Source organism: Danio rerio, chromosome 19 (assembly GCF_049306965.1).
Source record: "Danio rerio strain Tuebingen ecotype United States chromosome 19, GRCz12tu, whole genome shotgun sequence".
NCBI classification, from domain to species: Eukaryota; Metazoa; Chordata; class Actinopteri; order Cypriniformes; family Danionidae; genus Danio; species Danio rerio.
The window spans coordinates 34,597,904-34,620,443 of NC_133194.1; the positions used below are offsets into that span (position 1 = coordinate 34,597,904).

The 22,540-nt window shown below is 33.7% G+C and overlaps 3 protein-coding genes across 3 annotated transcripts in view; 1 reads left to right on the top strand and 2 right to left on the bottom strand.

Annotated features, from left to right (window-relative positions):
- Positions 1–5,905, bottom strand: part of pag1 (phosphoprotein membrane anchor with glycosphingolipid microdomains 1) — a 101,820-nt gene extending 95,915 nt beyond the window's left edge. Inside the window, exon 1 of the mRNA XM_003200612.7 lies at positions 5,694–5,905. The gene's annotated coding sequence lies outside the window, so the exon portion shown is untranslated. The remainder of the gene's footprint in view (positions 1–5,693) is intronic.
- Positions 1–22,540, bottom strand: part of hpca (hippocalcin) — an 802,589-nt gene that overhangs the window by 217,420 nt on the left and 562,629 nt on the right. The window lies entirely within an intron of this gene.
- mrpl53 (mitochondrial ribosomal protein L53) lies at positions 13,849–20,371 on the top strand. The gene is made up of 3 exons (NM_001004653.1): positions 13,849–13,951; positions 20,006–20,118; positions 20,192–20,371. The coding sequence occupies exons 1-3, from the start codon at positions 13,857–13,859 to the stop codon at positions 20,308–20,310; spliced, it is 327 nt and encodes a 108-aa protein (NP_001004653.1). The 5' UTR covers positions 13,849–13,856; the 3' UTR covers positions 20,311–20,371.

The following is a 22,540-nucleotide window of genomic DNA, read 5'->3' on the forward strand; positions in this document are numbered from 1 at the left end:
TCCAGGAATGCAATCAGACCTTTCATAGACTCAACTAGTTCACTGCGTAATCACTTTTAAACCTTAGCTTTTGCCGTAGTTCAATATTTGTAAACGTGCATTTATGTTTACCGTGGATTTTTTTTTCACATTGCCAAATTGCTCGGTAGTTCACTTGGTGTTGCATTTGTGGCTTTTGTGACGAGTGTGCTTGAACAGACCTGTTGTGAGTACTACTTTATGACGTGAATTACAGTGGGTACAAAAAGTATTCAGACCCCTTTAAAATGTTCACTCTGCTACTGTACATTTTCTGTTGCTAAAATAATTTCAAAAACTTAGATATTGTTTGACAACTGTTTGGCATGCTGTCCCGGGAGAGAACCCTGGGCTCGGAGATTGTTGAGCCTAGGGCTCCCGCCTGGTCAATAGAGCATGTGAGGGGAGTACGGGATCAGGTGGTTCTCGAGAGCTCCCCCTGGTAAAGGAGAAAAGGAGGAAAGGGTGGATGGGGGGTTCTTTGGTAAACGAAGTTTAGGGAGTAGTTCTAGCTAAGCTACTTATAGTGAGTTTGGATTAATCTGATTGGCTAACTAATAAATGTAGATGGGTGGCCAGCTGCAATCAATCTTATCACATGCTCCTCTCGAATTTAGTTTGTGAAACTTCACTTAAGTTCATTTTTTGCCTAATTAATGTACAACCAGCACCCTATGCTGACAGAAAAAAGCACAGAAATATTGACATTTTTGCAGATTTATTAAAAAATACTGAGATACCAGACCCTTTACTGTGACACTTATATATTTAACTCAGGTGTTGTCCAATTCTTATGATCATCCTTTAAATGGTTCTACACCTTCATTGAGTCCAGCCGTGTTTAATCATACTGATTGGACTTCATTAGGTAGGTCACACTCTGTCTATATAAGACCTTACAGCTCACAATGCATGTCAGAGCAAATGAGAATCATGAGGTCAAAGGAACTGCCTGAAGAGCTCAGAGACAGAATTGTGGCAAGGCACAGATCTGGCCAAGGTTACAGAAACATTTCAGCTGCACTTAAGGTTCCGAAGAGCACAGTGGCCTCCATAATCCTTAAATGGAAGACGTTTGGGATGACCAGAAGCTGTCTTAGTTCTGGTCGTCTGGCCAGACTGAGCTATCAGGGGAGAATAGCCTTGGTGAGAGAGGTAAAGAAGAACCCAAAGATCACTGTAGCTGGGCTCCATAGATGCAGTCGGAAGATAGGAGCCAAGTACAGGGATATTCTGTATGAAAACTCAGGACCTCAGACTGGGCCTAAGGTTTACTTTAAAAAAAGACAATGACCCCACACAGCTAAAATAATGAAGGAGTGGCTTCACAACAACTCTGTGACTGAGCATTTCTGGAGAGACCTAAAAATGTCTGTCCACAAGCATTTACCATCCAACCTGACAGAACTGGAGAGAATCTGCAAGAAGGAAAGGATCCCCAAATCTAGGTGTGAAAAACTTGTCGCATCTTTCCCAAAAAGACTAATGGCTGTTTTAGATCAAAAGGATGCTTCCATTAAATACTGAGAAAAGTGTCTGAATACTTAGAACCATGTGAAATTTTGGTTTATCTTTTTTTAATAAATCTGCACAAATTCTGTTTATTTCTGTCAATATTTGGTGCTGTTTGTACAATAATGAGGAAAAAAAATAACTTAAATGATTTTAGCAAATGGCTGCAATTTCACAAAGAGTGAAAAATTGAAGGGGGTCTGATACTTTCTGTACCCACTAAATAGTCAGGTTATTGATGTGATGTTAAATTTTCCCTGTCACACATGACAAAAAAATTAAGATAATTTATACTGTCATCATTTAAAATGCAGATAATTGTTAAATATTCCTTTTTCTTCCATGGACCTGTTGTAAAATCTATGATGGTATTACATTTTTTTTTTTTAGATTTTTGAGCCAAATCTCAAAACAGTCCTATGATGTGGCTGGTTCACGCACATATTAGTTCGATAAATTACAACTCTTATATATGAAAAGAAAAATTGTAAAATCATTAATGAATACCTAATTATTTGTGAAGCACATGACGTGGAACTGTTTTTGTCTCAGAATTTTTTTACATATTAAACTTTTTTGAACTGCTATAATATTTGGCTGTCCTTTACTTTTACTTGAATCCTCTCAAACAAAGTGCTCAGCTGTGTAAAAATAAGGTAAATTAAATGGTTTGTTCACCAAAATTTCCTTCTTTAACACTATCAGTTAGGTTTATTGTGATAATGTTTTATAAACTGCAAAGATATAAGCACGAATCAACATAATAAAAAACGTCACATGTGCCACACACAGGACATTTTACTATGAAACCTTCAAGAAATGTACAAGTAGCAACATAATTTATTTTTGCAAAAGAAAAAAAATATTTTTTATGAGCCAGGTTTGTAAAAATAAAATAAAACAGCTTCAGACTTCAAACTAGCTCCTTTCCATTTAAGATTCAAACCCTTTGAGAGAAACTTCACTCCCACTCTTTCTTTTGACATTTATGAGTAAAACTCTATGAAGCGCAGACATATTCTGAATTCAAAAGCCTGCTGATAATTTGCATCAGTGTTGAGAAACCGCTCCAAGGCCAGAACAGAGTCCAAAGTTCCACCAATAAAAAAAAAACCTTTCCGACAATGCTTTGTACCAAACCATGAAATGTGTATTTTGCTATACAATAATCTGTCTGGGGAAGCTCAGGTCTGAAGGACAGACAGGTGCAGACGCAGAGCAAAAGCTGCCAGTGCTGCAGAGCTGAGAGAGCCAGCAGTGGAACAGAGCCTGAAGCCACGCTCAGCCAACCAGCAAAACACTATCTGTCTAATAAACATGAGAGGAGGGCTCCTGTCCACAGCCTTTGACCTCAATCCAACTGTTTTTGTGTGTAGATGCCTCTTAGGTGCAGGAAAACCGATGGATTTAAGACAATGCATTGTGATCCTACTTAAACCTGCTACGCTGTCTGCATTCATAGCTGCTTATGTGTCGCAATAGGCTTTATTTTGTGCTGAAAGGCTGCATTTACATTGCACTGATATTTACAGATTGTGCTGACTTGCAGCTTGCCATCTGCCAGACAATAATGATGAGTTATATGTGATATGCGTCTTGAGGAACTAAATGAAGGCTTTACCTTCAGCATTATTCTGACAAGGAAATTTAATATTAAAAGATTAGCTGCATGTGGGGAAAAAAAGAGCTGTTTGTTTATGATAAAGGTGAAGAAGACTTGAATGTTCAATGCGTTTGCATAGGCATTTTTGTGTGCGTGCAAGACATTTTATTTATACAATGTCAGCACCCATTAAACAAATCAAAGGTCCTCATTTGCCTTTTGATCACCATAAAAGCATAAACGTGACGTGAGGGTTATTTGTTTTGCCCAGAGCTTTAGTATGCTAATATACTTCTGATGAACAATAAACAATAAACAATGAACAAGAAAATGTCAGAAATGTTGAGGTGGTATGTTGTAGATTTTAATTCAAGCTTGAAATAATCTTTAAGTAATTAATAATATTAAAAATCACTTATTTTGGCATAATATGAAATGGCATTATGTTCAAATCTAATGAATCAGCCCAAAAAATGTGTATATTAAACAATAAAAGCATAAATGTCACCTGATGCTCCTTTGTTTTCAGCTAATATGAATAAAAAAACAGTAATAATGATAATGATAATAATAATAATAATTATTACTATTATTATTGTTATATATATATATATATATATATATATATATATATATATATATATATATATATATATATATATATATATATATATAATTAAATATAATTAAATAATCTATATAAATAAAATAAAATGAAAAAAATTATAATATAGAAACATTGCATATTTTTACAAATATTTAATGATTAAATAAAACTATTAAAAATACATAATAAATATATAAATGTTACTATTAAGCATATTATAATTCTATGCATAATAGCAGATATGCCCAAAGTAGGGCCTGCAGGCCAAGGTTAGCCCATGGGAACCTTTGATTTTGCCCACCATCCCATCTGAAAAGAAAGGGGGAATGATAAGGAGGTGGTTGGGGCGAATGCCTTTGACAGAGATCGTCATTTCCAGTTAAACGTAACCTTTTGTTTTGTTGTTTTATTGCTGAGCTACAAAAAAGAAGACTGAAAATAAATGATTTAATTAAATGTTTTAGACTTTTAAAATGAAAATACTGTAAGATAGAGGATAATGCATAAGATATCTGCGAGCAAATGGTAAAGGCAGGAGCAGCTGGACTAGTGTGTGCCGCATTGAACTCCATTGTGTTATAAATCGGATTATTGATGTTTTTACTGTAATAAGTTTGTTATTAAAAGATAGCGCATTAGTTAACATGATTTAAAGCTACATTTTCTGGTTATTTTTATATATTACCTAACAAATTAGGAAATTATGCATGGCAAATTGAATATACGGATTGGTATATATTTGGCCCACAACCCTCAATCAAGTTTGATTTTTGGACCTTATATGAAAAATGTTTGGGCACCCCTGCATTTTTGGTAGGCCCACACAGAATCTGCACCAAAAAAAATCTGCACATTTCAAAAGATATTTAGCCCATCATTGAGTCTATTTATTTACTTGTGTATATATTTATTCCGTTTTTTTTTTATAATTTTTAGTAATATTATAGACTTATATGAAAATGTTTATTTAATTAGTATTATATTTTTCGTCTTTTAGTAGATATATTGTATGAGACACTTGTTTTATTATCCAAATAAGTGGATCTAATTTGCATTGTAAACATTGAATAAAATATTAAATAAAAATAACCTTTTTTAACTTTTAAGTTTTTAGTTCTGATACTCCCAAAATCATTTAGCATAATTTATATTTTACTTTTTTTTTTTTTTTTTTTTTTTTTACAAAATTCTCCACAGAAACAGCAAAAGATGTCTGCAGATTCTGTCTGGCCCTGCTTATGGGCTATAATAATGCACATTTTAGCCTTTGATTAAATAATTAATTTTTCTTCATTGTTAAACATTTTTTATATATATTCTTATTTTGCTTACATCATATGGCACCCTACAAAATGTTTTAAATGTCCTTGACAAACATTGCATTTCGTACTTTTTAACTAGACATTTTCAAGCTTATATTTCTACAACACACTAATTATTTTACATGTAAAGAGTAAGAGTAAATAAACATCATACTGGACTGCGCAACTCGCTGTCCTTCAAACTATTATTTACAACATTACATCAATTCACGTTTACAGAAAATGACCTTATGCGCATTTAAACAGCTCACACTGTGTTTCTCTGGGAAATCAACAGATGACCGTGTCTCTACATGATAATATGCGCACAGACACGCTGACAGGACAGCCAATCATCAGACTTACTCAAACCATCGTCATTCCGTTACTTTGCTTTTCTCCATCAATCGGTATAGGGGAATTAATATACAAATTAAGATCACACACAAATATTCAGATAAACATCTTTTTAGACACAGTGACCGTCAGTTCTCTCTCCCTCCCTCTCCCTCTCTCTCATACACAATACGCAGAAGTTGAGTAAATCCATTCACAGCAGAACTATCCTAAAATCCAACATATAACCTTCCTCGCAACTTTTCCAGTCATGCATTGATAGCGAGTGTTAAAAGAGGACTAGTAAAGCGCTCACCTCAGACGAGCATCCGCGGATCAGCTGTTTCTCCGAGCTCCACTTTATCTGATCTGCGCTGGTTCCTCGAGCTCCCGGCGGCTCTCATACAACATGTCGTGTTTAAAGGTGATGACAGCGGGCTGGAGAAGAGCCGCAGTGCCGTACACACAGACTCACACACATTACCCGAGCGCTCCGGTGCTGCTGTGAGTCTGAGCCCGCGATCCTTTACTCTTCGCATATGCAGAGGGTGGAGTGACGGAGCCTCGCCGCGCATTGACTCATGGGTACTGTAGTTCTGTTCTGATGGATACACTGCAACAAAAGCAGCTCGAGAGGGTGTGTTCTTGCAGGCAGCAGGTTTCAGGTTGTGGTACAGTTTCACTTGTGGAAGTGAAGGTTTTTGTGTCACGAGGTGTTTTCGGGTATCTTTAGGCTATTTGCTGACTGGGTGTTGCAATTATTCCAAGCTTGTATTATATTATGATTACAAAATCCATTAAAATTTTTAATCCATTTTTAAAATAAAATAATTAAATAAATTAAATAATTAAATAATTAATTTATTTATTAATTTTTTAATGGTAACAAAAACGATTAATGAAATTATTATTACTATTATTATTTATTATTATTGTTGTTGTGGTTATAATTACTGTCATTATTATATTATTTAATTGTATTATATTTTAATTACTGTAATTATATTGTTATTGTCATTATTATTTGCAGTGATTCATAATTTTATAACGTATATGAATAAATAATAAATATTATGCAATTTTATTGTTATTTTGAAACAAACAATTTATGTAAATTTCTTATTATTATTTTATTAATGGCAAAAACAACGATTAATAAAATTATTGTGTATAATTATTATTATTAGAAGTAGTAGTACTACTGTTAGTTTATACTGTATTATAATTATATTATAAATTTTTATTGTATTGTAATTATTTAATATATATCATAATTGTATAATGTATATGAATAAATATTTTTGTACAGTAATGTATTATTGTTATTTTGAAACAAACAACTATATGCAGATTCCTTATTTATATTTTACTGGTGACAAAAACTATCTATCTATCTATCTATCTATCTATCTATCTATCTATCTATCTATCTATCTATCTATCTATCTATCTATCTATCTATCTATCTATCTATCTATCTATCTATCTATCTATCTATCTATCTATCTATCTATCTATCTATCTATCTATCTATCTATCTATCTATCTATCTATCTATCTATCTATCGTCTGTCTGTCTGTCTGTCTGTCTGTCTGTTCATCCATCCATGTACCCATCTATGTACCCATCCATCCATCCATCCATCATTCCATCCATTCATTTATTTAGAGGAAGATTTATATTGTACAATTTGGCTCAACCTGGAATTCAGAATTCAGCAGTAATAGACAATGAAATGACACTACACTAATAGGGATTCAGCATGGCTTTGATGTGTAACTTTCATGTACAGTAATAGGAAAAAAAAGTGTAGCATCTGCTCCAATCCGGTGTCTGTTTCCTGAACACAGCTCCCAGTGCCTGCTGCCTGACTTTCTAATGAGCCTGCAAAATTATACTTAGAACAAGAAGCAATGAAAGCGATACTAAAATAACTTTTAACACACATTATAAAAGGCCAACCCTTCCCTTGAGGTTCTGCCTTATTGTTTTTGGCTTTCTTTATTTTGGAATAAACGGTGGCAGGAGCCTTCATTGTCATTGTTTCAGTGAGGAAAAGAGAAACTTGTTTTTAGAAATGGGCTTGATAGGAAGTTCACCCTCCAAGCTGATGTCTAAATATAGCTGTAATGTGCGACAAGAACTGTGCACTTAGTTGTTCAGGAAAGAAACCCTTTGGTCATCACAGCCATGAGAGACGGGTCTTAGTAAACACTAGCGAACATGCAAATAACACTAATGTAGCACCATTAGTAGTACACGTGTTAGTTCCTCAAAACTCACGGTCTGACTTTTCAAAAGGTACAAATTTGTATATAAAGGTTTCATATGGTTACTTTGAAGTAATTGGTTAAAAGTACATTGCTTTTCTGCTGAAATGTTAAGTAAGGACTAACCTACATTTTAGGTAAATTAATTACAGTTACAGTACTTGCCTTAAATAGTGTACATAAATGTAAGTTTTAAATGTAAGTTTTATGAATAATTTCAGAGAAGCAGAACAACATACTGTATGTTTTGCAGATTAATTCTATTTTCCAACTAAATAACATTTATATAAGTTATAATAATAACAATAATAATAATGATAAAAAAATAATTATATTTATATGATGCTTTCATGGACACTTTAGGGGGAATCTCCTCATTCACCACCAGTGTGCAGCATCCACCTGGATGACACGACGGCAACCATTTATAACCAGCTGATTGGTTGAGAGGAGACAAAGTGATGAAGCCAATTATGATATGGGGATGGTTAAAAGGCCATGATGGACGGAAGAACATCCTGAGATTTTTAACATCCACAGAAAGTCAAGACCTCGGTTTAACAACTCATCCGAAAGACGCCAATATAGTGTCCCCTTTACTATACTGGGGTGTTAGGATCCACAACACAGGATGAGCGCCCCCTGCTGGCCTCACTAACACCACTTCCAGCAGCAACTTTGCTTTCTCATGTGGTCTTCCTTCCAGGTACTGACAAGGCGCAGCCCTGCTTCGCTTCAGTGGGCGACCATGTGAGAGTGGCAGAGAGCTAGCTGCTGGCTCAAGATAATTGCATATGCTCAGGAAACAAAATATTGAAAAATTAGTTGAAAATGTATGGTACTGGTTGACTCAAATGAAAAGAATTAGGAGTGTAACGTCTATTGTATGTTTTGAGATATGCCGAGTTTTAGTATTGAGTCAAGAAATTCAAATACCTATTTAACTAAGTTACTTTTCAGACAAAATAATTGATTAAGTATTATAAAAACAATTTTGCTGATGTAATTAGGTGGCGATGTGGTGGCGCAGTGGGTAGCGATGTCACCTCACAGCAAGAAAGTCACTGGTTTGAGCCTCAGCTGGGTCAGTAGGCATTTCTGTGTGTAGTTTGCCTGTTCTTCCAGTGTTTGTGTGAGTTTCCTCTGGATGTTTTTGTTTCCCCCACAGCTCAAAGACATGTAGTATAGGTGAATTGGGTAAGCTAAAATTGTCCAAAGTGTATGTGTGTAAGCGAGAGTGTGTTTGGATGTTTCACAGTGATGGGCTGCAAATGGAAGGTAAGTAGATAGGTACTACCTTTAATTTAAAAGCATATGACAGCAGTGACAGCTTGTGTACCATTATTTCTGAGACTGCAGTAATGGATGTATGTGAAAACCTGCACGCTAACTTGATGCTGACATCATAGCTATCGCCTTTATAGCTAAACAAGTGTTATAACAAGTCCTAAGCAAATGGAAGAACAAATGTTGATGTTACTTGTGTTACGCTCAAAATGTGCATTTTGAATTGCCCAGAAAGCACGTTTATTTAATTTACATAAAATTTTATATGTAATACTATTGCGTGCATCAACATGATATGCGTTCAGTTTGCTGAAATGCATAACTGCATTTTTATACACAAACACACACACACACACACACACACACACACACACGTACAGATGTTTGTTTTTGTGAATTGTTTATATACTGTAAAAACTGTTATTTTTATTGCGCTAACCCCACCATACCCCTAAAACCACCTCTCACCGGAAACTGTGTACAGTTTTACTTTCTGAAAAAAATATTCTGTGTGATTTATAAGCTTTTTGAGAAATGAAACATCAGCAATGTCCTCATATTTCATTTCACCACCTTCTTATAATACCTGTGTCATACCTATGTCATTATATAGATTTGTGTCCTGACATGTCACAAAAACACGTACACACACATACACACATATTTATTTGTTCATTAATTTATTCATTCATTTTCTTTTCGGCTTAGTTTCTTTATTAATTTGGGGTCGCCACAGTGGAATGAACCACCAACTTATCTAGGGTATGTTTTACGCAGCGGATGCCCTTCCAGCTGCAACCAATCACTGGGAAACACCTGCACTCTCATACACTACGGACAATTTAGCGTACTCATTTCACCTATAGCGCATGTCTTTGGACTTGTCTGGAACCACAGCACCCGGAGGAAACCCGCGCAAACATGGGGAGAACATGCAAACTCCTCACAGAAATACCAACTGACCCAGCCGAGGCTCGAACCAGCGACCCTCTTGCTGTGAGGCAATCGTGCTACCCACTGTGCCACCGTGACGCCCCACATATTCATACATTATGATGTAAAAGTTATGATCCTGCTTGGATTTAAAAACAATGATGTTATAAATAATGTTCAGTTTTTGCACAGATCATTAATTTATGAGACTTCCATGTATCTCTAAAAGGCATGTGTATTAAATTTGTTTTGCCTAAATTGGTTTTCATTGCTCTCAAAATGCAGATAGCCGTTGACTTGCATTTTCTGAATCACCAATATATCTTGTTTATAAAAACGTTTAATAAATAAGAAACTCGCCCTTTTGTCTACACTCAAAAAAATAACTCATTGGATGAACTCAATTTAATTGAGTGCAGGATTTACATCCAATAGATTTGTTTTGCACCAACTAAAAAAAAAATTTTGCACAATTAAATGCAATTGAGTTGGTCAAACATGATTTTATCAAATAAAAGTTGAAATACATTTGTATTTTTAATTAACTTAAACTCAAACATCTCATATCATGTATGTCTATTATGTGTCTTACATTTTAAACTCTCAATCTCAGAAATAAAGGTACAAAATCTGTCAATGAGCTGGTACCTTTTCAAAAGGTACGTTTTTGTTCCTAACAGTACCTTAAAGGTACATATTAATACCTAAAAAGTACAAATTTGTACCTCACAGTAACTTAAAGGTACAAAAGTAACCCTTAAAGGTACACAAGTGTGCGCTAAAGGTACTAATGTCCACCTCTCTGGTACAAAAGTGTACCTTTTCAAAAGGTACCACCCCAGTGACAGGTTTTGTACCTTTATTTCTAAGGTGTAGTTTTATTTGAAGGAATCCTAAATTAAATAAAAGAGCCATTTGAAGCATATAATATATACAGTAATTGATTAACATTGATCTCAGAATTAATTTTAGGACAGTTATTGCTCACTGAGCGAGTAAACAAACTGCTTTTTTGCAAATAAAGCAGCCAACAGCCAAAGCATGGGTGCTTTTGCAAGATGGTGATCTCAAAACTCAAAGCACATGAAAATCTTCAAAATCGTCAAACTAATGTGAAGATTAAACTCTAAATCAAAGGTCTAACTTTATACACCTAAGATTACTTTTTATTGTTAACATAAATAATTAATTCAATCACACGCAAAGCATGCTGGGAACTACAAATGCCCTAACCAGGTAGTTGGGCTAACGCAATTCCTTCATGTTGTCCCAACACAAAACGCTTATGTTAACTTAATGCTTTACACATATAAGTGGACTGAACATAAAACAAAGAAGTTGGCCAAAGAAATTACAAGAATTGCGTTGTTTCAGCTCATTTTAAACAGGTAGTTTGAACAAGCAGCAGTTATCATATTTCAGTGTATTTGAGCTCCTCAATATGTCACTGTATGTCCCTGCTCCACTGATCAGTTTCAGCCTAATATCTCCTTTGATGTTCTGCTGAAGAACACATATTTTAAAAAATTTACGTTTAAGTCTGTTAAACAGATTTGTGGAATATTATGGAACTCTTTTGGAAATAAATAAATTAACTCAGAACAATTATGTCGAAGGTAAACCGTGTCGTACATGTATTATACTCTATACACTTGCGCCATCTGCTGGAGGTGTTTCACGTTTCATCAATAAAATGCTTTTTATTACAGTTTCTCTCAGTCGCTTTGGTGCATTTCTCACAACATTATTTACATTTGGACAGCATGTAATCCATTCCTCAAAACAATTAGTCATTTGTGCACATCATAGTAGTTTCCTTCCAACAAATTGCAAATGCTTTTGGACATGCATCAATTGCTTTTATACAACTCTCTGCTGTTTTGTAACATTATAATTGGCTTATGTCATGTCAGTCAAAATTAAGCAAATTTGTGAATGCTGAATAGTCATTCCATATAAAACTAATAGTACTCATTTCATTACTTGAGTCTTTGAATATAAAAATGTTGAACTAGTTCCCCACAGCTGCATAAATGAACGATAAAACATTGTTATAAATATATATTAAATATTAGGGCAAACATGTATAAACAAATATATGAAAATATTATATTAATAAAAAACTGACTATATATGTACGGAGAAAAAAACCTGCAAAAACCAAATAAATAAATACAAAAATACATGTAAATTAGTAAATAAATTAATAAATTCCTGCATAAATAAAACAAAAAATGTATTAATAAATATGCAAATATTTAAATAAATGAGTAAATTAAGCCATATATTTCAAATAAAATAAATAAATAAATGCACAAATATATAAATAAATGAGTAAATTAAGCTGTAAATTCCTGCATAAATAAAATAATAAATAAATAAGTGTGCAAATATAACTAAATGAGTAAATAAAGCTGTAAATTCCTGCGTAAATAAATAAATAAATATGGAAATATTTAAATAAATGAGTAAATAAAGCTGTAAATTCCTGCACGAATAAAATAATAAATAAATAAATATGCAAATATTTAAATAAATTAGTAAATTAAGCTGTAAATTCTTGAATAAATAAATAAATAAATAAATAAATAAATAAATATGCCAATATTTAAATAAATTAGTAAATTAAGCTGTAAATTCTTGCATAAATAAAATAATAAATAAATATGCAAATATTTAAATAAATTAGTAAATTAAGCTGTAAATTATTGAATAAATAAAACAATAAATAAATAAATATGCAAATATTTAAGTAAATTAGTAAATTAAGCGGTAAATTCTTTCATAAATAAAATAATAAATAAATATGCAAATATATAACTAAATGAGTAAATAAAGCCGTACATTCCTGCGTGAATAAAACAATAAATAAATAAATATGCAAATATTTAAATATATGAGTAAATAAAGCCATAAATTCCCGCCTGATTAAAATAATAAATAAATAAATATGCAAATATTTAAATGAATTAGTAAATTAAGCTGTAAATTTTTGCATAAATAAAATAATAAATAAATAAATAGGCAAATATACAAATAAATGAGTAAATAAAACTATAAATTCCTTCATAAATAAATGAACTAATAAATAAATAAATAAATAAATAAATTAATAATAAATAATAAAATGCAAATAAATAAATTTATGCGTATAAAAATGCACACATTCCTATAAGTAGGAATAAGTATATAAATACTTCATAGCACGGGCAGGTAAATAATTAAATAAATTATAGGAATGTTGGGGGAATAAGAAAATGCTAAACTAAAAAGTTTATTTTCCCTCCTTTCAAATGTTTATTCATTCTTGAGCTTAGTTTTTTTTCCTCAGGATTTTAATATACATTTATTTATTTACTTACATATGTATTTATCTGTTTTGTTTATTTATGCTGGAATTTATTGATTTGTTTACTCATTTATTTATTAAGCAATATTTGGGTATTTATTTATATTTATATAATATATAATGTTATACATGATATAACTTTACTTATAACATTATAGACTCATAATGTTTTGAGTGCAATATGTATCAGAAATTGTTATTGTATTATTTATGTATTGTATGTATGTATCTGTTTATTTATTTTAATTTACAGTCCATGCTTAAAAATGCTTTCACATCTCTTTACAAATTATTGTAATTCATATAAGGTATTTAATTAATAGGAAGTTTTTTTGAATATCAATAAAACAATTTAAATACATAAAGATTCAATAAAAAAAGCATTGACTATTTTTTTATTTATTCATTCATTCATTTATTTATTCATTATTTATTTATTTATTTATATGACGTAGTACAAATAATAAAGTAAAATGTTTTTAAATACGAAAATAAATTAAAAGTAATAAACTAATAAATAAAATCTAAATATATTTGACGAGTTTGAATGTATTACTATGTGAATATATATTACACAAAAATCTTCTAGACGAGCCGCATGCCTACGTCACGAGCAGGTGAAAGGTCACGTACAGAAAGATGGCGGCGTCCAAGAAGGCAGGAGTAGTATTGAAGACGGTTAAGCAAATCATTGTACAGTTTTGTCCTTTTGATAATAATGCTCGCTCCGCACGGTAAGAATTCTTCACATACGTTGATTTACGTCTCGTGATTATGGTTAACGTTGAACGAGTAACGTTATGTCTGGTAAAGTAAATCTTGTTCTTGAGCATGACTTTATCAGCTCTTCTGGTGCAGGTTATTCGTAACATTTCATATTGTTGCCTTCGCCACTGCCGAACTATTCTCCAAACCCGACGTTTGACTTGTCAAGTGAACGGTACTATACATCGATAATTCGGAATTATATGCAAATATATTTGTGGAAAGCTAACATGCTTATGATGTCGCATTGATAATATGAAGCTCATCATGATTCAACTGCATTCGTATAAAGTAAGAGGATAACGTTACGTTAATTCTTCCAAAAATGAACAGTCACCATTTACTTTACCTTCGCTGTTTGCATTTTTCTGTTTTGAACACAAAAGAAGATATTTTGAAGAATGCTGAAAACTTGTAAACATTGACATTTAAAGTATTTATTTTTGGTTACATAGTTATTGTTTTTCAGCTTTCTTCAGAATATCATTCTTGTGATGGACAGAGTAAAGAAACTCATAACAAAGATTTAAAACCACTTGAGGGTGAGTAAATAGTGAGTACAATTTCATTTTAGGATGAATTATCTGTATTGTAAAACCTCTGGCGTCCCTTTCTGAGTAATCCAAATAACTACAGCAGGCTAAGAGTGATCAGTCAAAAGAGTTTAACACTAATACATTTGTTATAATTATTGATAATTGCACAGTATACCAATTTTCATGATGCGTACACTTTCCTTCCACATGTTGATTATTTTTGTTGTTGAATAACTGATAAAAGATGACAAAATAACTGATGAAGGGATTATACAAAGAGTCTAAACCCCTATTATTATTTATTAATGAATGTAAAATTATCAGTGATTAAATAATTGTAAATTAATGAAATGTAAAGTATTTATCATGATTAATAAGGTAGATGCTGAGGTATGCTAAAGGACTTTTCAATTTGTCAGTTGCCTAAGTTAAGCGCTTTTGGGAAACTGTATGCCATTGCAAAAATCGGCACGTTTAAGGTCTGTTTTCTTTAAACATCAGCTATCTCCACTGGCTGAGTGATATCTGATATAAAGTGGGTCTCAGATTGTACTAGAGTCACTGCATTAAATTGCATTTCCTCCCGCCATGCCTTTATAATATGAGCATTTATTTTACCCCAGCATATTCAATAGAGCTTCAGCCCTAGCCTGCCGATTCTGACGGCCGCATGCGAGTAAACTGCTTTTTGTCTCATTTTATGCTTGAGCAACTAAATGAATGCCAAAACCTATTTAACTGATTGTATTTTAATTACATTACAATATTAATGCTGTAAAAGGAACCAGATAAAATGGAAAAAAGTCACATTAACCGTTCACCGGAAGTTTATCATTATGGGAAGAAACACTAGCTCTGCATATACCCTATAATAACGATTATACTCAAAGATCTTGGGAAGTTAGTTGAAATTTGGCCATTTCAAATAGGGTTGTACAATTAAGCAAATTAGTGAATGTCATGCACATCTTCGTAGGAAAGCACAGTTTTATGAAATCTCCACTGAAGGCCAGGGGGCGCTCTAATGTAGAATCTTCAAATACCCACAAAGAAGAAACCCAGAAACCCCCAAAGAAGTTGCACAATAATTGCTGCATCCGAAATGGCATGCTTCTCGTGTAGGTTCAGCATTTGAATTTAAACTTTAAAACTGTTGGAAGAGTATGTTTTATATAGTATGAATGTAAAGGATAGTAGTGCAATTAAAACATACTACATTCACCATTTAATTATCACACAATCTACTCGCATCAGTTGTGTTCCTTCATTCCTATGTATAAATTTTCTTGTGCTGACTTTTGGGATAGTAAAGTGTCCACCGAATGCACACTACTTTTCTGAGAACTTTTCGTCTGCTGTTTTTCAAATACTGTTAATTCAGCCATACTGCTGGACTTATGAAACTGAGGCCAGCTAGTGAAGTGCTGCGCAGGTAAACCTCACTCCTCTGACATTTAAAGGTGCTCTAATGACAGATGCTAGAGGCCATGGTCTTCGGACTCCCTGGTTGGATCCTAGATCAGAGCAGATTGGGTGGTGTAGGACCTGCTGGTTGCAGCCTGCAGATTAACTAACGTTAATGAGGATGTAACGTTGACTATCATCATTCGACCCCAAACAGCGAATTCGAATAATTAATATTAATGAATAATACACCTGCTCAATGAAAATCAGATGATTCACTATTAATAAATCTGACATAACTTGATCAGAAATTTAAAAAAGGGAGATTAAGCCATCAATAGAAAGTAATACCATGTCTTGCAGGTCCAATACTTTTTTTTTGTTCAGCTGCATTAGCGCTATAGTGGACCAGTGGTAATCACATTGCGTTACTAACGCCGTCTGACCCGTGTTCGAACCTCACCTGGAAAATTATGATTATTATTTTTTTTCATCTTTATTGTTAAGACATGTAATACTGTTAGGGCTTTTGAAAATTTGAATTTGTAAAGCAGCTGTTTTCTTGAAAAAGACGTGATAGTGTCACTAGAAACTGAACTGGAAATGATCTTATTTTAAAATAGACAGTCGTGAACTGAGGTGGGCCGGTCTGGCTTGAAACTCCAGGGCTGAAAATGAGTCCCACTCCGGCCCTGTCGAGAAGAGTTGCTCTTGCTGATCAAGAGACAAAGTCTCACAAGGTTTACTTCCAAAATGATTTTATTCTTTTCGAAGAATAAGTCTGACACTCACACAGGAACACCGGTTGCTGCAGAGTGTGATGCAAAAGCTAACCAGACACCAGGTTTTATCTTGCTTGCCCTGCTTCAAGACCCACTCCGTCACAGTTGACAGACAGCTCACTTTAGAGCATTCCTCCTTTAGAGGATCAAGATATGGCTCCTAGGAGTTAAACTTATTAAGTGCATATGTTTAAAAGCAGATGACCACCTTCTGAATGACCCTTCTTGTAATATGTTTTTGCACCATCTTTTCTTAGGAAGGCATATGGTTCTCACAGTTTTTCTGTAGTTTGGTGCATTTCTCACAACATTATTTACATTTGCACAACAGTTAATGCATTTTTCAAAACAATTAGTCATTTTTGCACATCATAGTAGTTTCCTTCCAACAAATTGCAAATGCTTTTGGACATGCATCAATTGCTTTCATACAACTCTCTGCTGTTTCTAACATTATCATTTGCTTATGTCATGTCAGTCAAAATTAACTAAACTTATAAATGCTGAATAGTCGTTCCATATAAAACTAATAGTCCTCATTTCATTAATTGAGTCTTTACATACAAAAATGTCTAACTAGTTGGCAAAATCTGTCAAGCTAATTTTATTTAAAAAAATATATATTTTTTTTCCTAAAAATATCTTCTGAATTGAACAATTATGAAATTGTTAAATTTGAAAGACATTTTTAGGATTTCAACCTATGTGTGTTGTTGGTTCAGTTTCAATATGTTCTGCAATATTGTTTACAGTCGTGCACAGCTCTACCCAAAGGAAGTTTGTGTTTGTTGTAAATAAGGGTGTATTTATTCTTTTGCACAATGCTGTGAATAAATTAGAGCATATGCAGTAAAATGTGAAAGATACATATTCAGTGTCTTGTACTCAGATACCTCACTAAATGCAGTGATGTCGAACTTTACTGTAGTTTTCAAATGGCTGTGCAAATAGTATACAGTGCTGTCTTGAGCATTTTCAGGACGTGTCACCAACATCTGACTTTTTTGCATTAGAAAAAATGTTGAGAGTAAACTGTCATAATGAAAACATGACAAAGCCATTTGACTATCTTGTTCATTAACAATGGTGTCAGGACTTTTCATCTTGATGACACCGGCACTTTTATTGACATGAATACGTGCTTTTTGGAATGAGTTCTCCATTTTGAGCATGTGACATGCTTTTGCAGGTTATCAACTGGGTTTTTCAGTTTGTAAAATTGTTTTAAGAAATGCATTAACTGTTGTGCAAATGTAAATATTGTGAGAAATGCACCAAAGCCACTGAGAAAAAACTGTAATATACTGTACAGTGATTCTAGTAAGAAAGAGAAGTTTTATATAAACTAATGTTTTGGTAATGTTTTGGCCAGTTTTTATGAGCTGCTATTTTAAAATGATCGCAGTGTTGCACTTATATTTCTGTAATTACAACACAGTCTTTATTATTTTATGAACCATAGCTCACTCTCGATCATAAGAATTAATACATTATTGTTACCAGCAAACAATAATCCACACTAGATAGTCATCTCTCAATAATCTACACTCGATAGTCAACCCTCGATAATTCACACTCGATAGTCAACCCTCGATAATCCACACTCGATAGTCATCACTCCGTAGTCAACACTCGATAATTCACACTCTGTAGTCATCACTTTTTAGTCATCACTCATCACTCGAGAGTCATCTCTCGGTATCCACACTCAATTGTCATAACTCGATTGGCATCACTCGATATTCCAATCACTTGATAGTCAACGCTCGAAAGTCATCACTCGACAGTCATCACTTGATTGTCAACCCTCAAAAATCCACACTCGATAGTCATCACTTGATAGTCAACCCTCAATAATCCACAATCTATAGTCATCACCCTCGGTAGTCAACACTCGATAATTCACACTCGATAGTCATCACTCTAAAGTCAACCCTCAATAGTTAACACTCGATAGTCATCACTTGATAGTCAACCCTCAATAATCCACACTAGATAGTCATCACTTGATAGTCAACCCTCAATAATCCACACTCTATAGTCATCACCCTCGGTAGTCAACACTCGATTATTCACACTTGATAATTTACACTTGATAGTCATTACTCCGTAGTCAACTCTCGATAATTCACACTCGATAGTCATCACTCGGTAGTCATTCTAGACATCACTTGGTAGTCAACCCTTGATAATCTGCACTCAATGGTCATCACTCGATAGTCCGATCACTTGATAGTCAACACTCAATAGTCATCACTCGACAGTCATCACTCAATAGTCAACCATCAATAATCCACACTTGATAGTCAACACTAGATAATTCACACTCGATAGTCTTCACTTAAAAATCAACCCTCGATAGTCATCACTTGATGGTCAACCTTCAATAATCCACACTTAATAGTCATCACTCGACAGTTCACACTCGATAATTCACACTCGATAGTCTTCACTCGGTTGGCAACTCTCGATAATTCACACTCGATAGTCATCACTCTTGTAGTCAACACTCAGTAGTCATCACTCCAGACATTACTCTAGACATCACTTGGTAGTCAACCCTTGATAATCTGCACTTGATGGTCATCACTCGATAGTCCAATCACTCGATAGTAAACACTCGATAGTCAACACTCGATAGTCAACCCTCGATAATCCACACTCGATAGTCATCACTCCGTAGTCAACACTCGATAATTCACACTGGATAGTCATCACTCGGCAGTCATAACTTGATAGCCATCACTCAATAGTCATCACTCGATATTCATTACTCCATATACCCTCGATAATCCATATTCGATAGTCAACATGCAATAATCCACATTAGATACTCATCACTCGATAGTCAACACTTTAATGTCTATTATTGTTATTATTATTATTATTATTATTATTATTATTATATGATATCATTATGCAGTTTATACTTCTACATACTAATATGTAATGCACAATATATGCTGCACTTTTCTATAATATATTATAGTTCACTATCAAACATGCAGAATACAGATAGTTTGCGTGTTTCAAAAGACGTATTAGTTTACTATTTTAAAAAAAACACACTTATGTATATTAATATGTGATATTATTAAATATTAGCACCATTATTTGATTTTTTTCTAAACATTTTAACACAATGCTTATGCAGAAGTTTTTTTTAAAGAAAGTAATTAGATGACAAAAATGCATAGAAAGGTCCTAAAACAGGAGAAAAAATTCCCACCCGTGAAGTCCCAAAACACACTCCAGTCTTTCCCATCTCTTACAAATCTTCTGTATTACTTTCTTCCTGCAGAGAGTTTCTGTCCATTGTCTGGTCTGATAGAGCCAGATCCACAAATATGAACTGTGAGGTTATCACACAAGTGAAGCACGACCGATCGGAGCCCACCATTGATGTCATGTTTGGTGAGTGAATAACTCTCGATGTTGGACATAGTGATGTTTCATAATGTCTAACACGTGTTGTGGTGTTTTGCAGTGGATGGAGAAAGGCTGCTGATGAAGGGATCAAATCTAACAATTAAAGAAATCCTCTCTGCCTTACAGAGCCACTGCAGTGCCAAAGATCCTCAGGCTAAAGCAGGAGACAAGAAGTAGTTTATTGGAGATTCTGTATATATGTGTGCATGGGTGTGTAATAAATATGGTATGTGTCTTATATTGTTTGCAGTATCTTTTTTTAATCTAGAGAGGTATGTTTTATACACTACCTGACAAAAGTCTTGTCATCGATCCCAGTTGTAAAAGCAACAAATAATAACTTGACTTCTAAATTAATCATTGGTAAAGTGGCAGGCGGTTGATTTTTCAGATGAATCATCTGTTTAACTGCATCCCAGTCGTCAAAAACTGCAGAAGAGCTATTGGAACCCGCATGGACCCAAGATTCTCATAGAAATCAGTCAAGTTTGGTGAAGGATAAATCATGGTTTGGGGTTATATTCAGTATGGGTGTGTGTGTGTGTGAGATCTGCAGAGTGGATGGCAACATCATCAGCCTGAGGTATCAAGACATTTGTGTCGCACATTACATTACAAACTACAGCAGAGGGCAAATTCTTCAGCAGGACAGCGCTCATTCTCGTACTTCAGAAAGCAAAGGCAGTCATGGTGCTACAGGATTGGCCAGCCCACTCACCAGACATGAACATTATTGTCTGGGCTAAGATGATGGAGGAGGCATTGAAGATGAACTTGATGAACTCTGGGAGTCATACACAATATTTATTCTTCTTCCACTGCAGCATGACTTTATATTCTATATTGTACATTATTTCTGTTAAGTGACAAGACTTTTGTCAAAGCAAAGTCGGACCTTACTGTCTTAATTTTATAATTAAAAATCAAGGCAATCCAGGAAAAACAAATGTTGATTTGGAGTTTACACTTCACAGTTGGTTTTTAATGCTTATAGATACTAGTTTCTATCCTGGCTTGCAGTTTATAGAAGCAGTTTATAGTTTATAGAAAAAAAAAACTGGAAAATATAAATTGTAATATGCTAATGTGTCACTAAAAATGCAAGAATGCAATGTAAAAGGTCAAAATGGCAAGATGCTGGCTCACAGCTGAACAAATTATATAATTCTAAGTTTATTGTTAACAATGAACAATTCTGACTTTTTTTCTCAGTTTAGAGATAAAGACTTTTATACAGAATTCAAAGCTCAAACTTGTGAGAGTAATTTTGTGGAAAAAAATCAGAATTGTTAACTCACTATTTGTTAACTTGCTAACACAAATATAGAATACAGTCAGTGTTCATAAGTCACAAGAAATAATTTATTTCCTGCTATTAAAACCTGTATTTCAGAATTGTGATATAAATTTGCAATTGTAGATTTATAATGTGAGAAGGCAGAATAGCAAAAAATAACTCGCAATCAAATATAAAATATAAGGTTATATAATTCTATGATTTTCAATGCTGGCTTTATATCTTAGAGTCTCTCCTCACAATTGCTATTTAATATAACCACCTCACATTTCCAATATTGAGAATATATACACACACACACACACACATATATATATATATATATATATATATATATATATATATATATATATATATATATATATACACACACACAGCGGAACTCGAAACTTCTTCCTCATTTAGACTAAATAATAATTGATATGAAAGCTTATAGATGAAAAAACTTTTCGTCTAACATTAGGGCCTACATCTTTTTGAGAAGTTGTTGGTCACATTTTATTGTGATGGTCCGTTTGTTGAATTTAAGTTATGTTGCATCAACATGGCAACCAATTCTCATAGATTATAGGAAGACTGCTGAGTTGGTGTTAGTATTGGGTTTAGGGTTAGTGTAAGTTGACATGTACTGTACTTGTAAAGTTGCTAGTCTGTTGAAGGAGCAGTATCAGCAGATATTAAGCATACAGTAATATTCAAATGGACCATCATAATGAAGTGTTACTTATTGGTTTGTATATTTGTTGAAACAAGTACGTTATTAAGTAGTTATTAACTATAAAAACACTTTGCTTTTGCAGTCTGTCACAAAAGGCCATCTTTTCACCAAGTAAAGGTTTTCACTGATAAAACGCGTCATTCTCCAGTCCAGATGTTCCATCTATTCATGTGCACGATCTTTGTGATGATTGTCCTCTGACCCAGTAAATGTCATTTGACCGTTTTTAGTGGTCCCAAAAAACTCGAACCCTTCCCCAGTTTCTGCATCGCGTTTGCGGGCGGGAGGATGAGGAACTCCGCGCGGTGACGCCGCAGCATCGGATTGGCTCCTGTGATCGAGCACGTGCTGGAGGAGCTGTTGAAAAACCCCGCAGTCACTCGAGCAGATCA

What these genes read in the sequence shown, in the direction of transcription:
- mrpl53 (NM_001004653.1), top strand. Translation starts at nt 13,857, where the DNA reads ATGGCGGCGTCCAAGAAGGCAGGAGTAGTATTGAAGACGGTTAAGCAA. An exon ending in AATAATGCTCGCTCCGCACG is followed by an intron (nt 13,952 to 20,005) that starts GTAAGAATTCTT and finishes TTCTTCCTGCAG; the next exon opens with AGAGTTTCTGTCCATTGTCT. An exon ending in CACCATTGATGTCATGTTTG is followed by an intron (nt 20,119 to 20,191) that starts GTGAGTGAATAA and finishes GGTGTTTTGCAG; the next exon opens with TGGATGGAGAAAGGCTGCTG.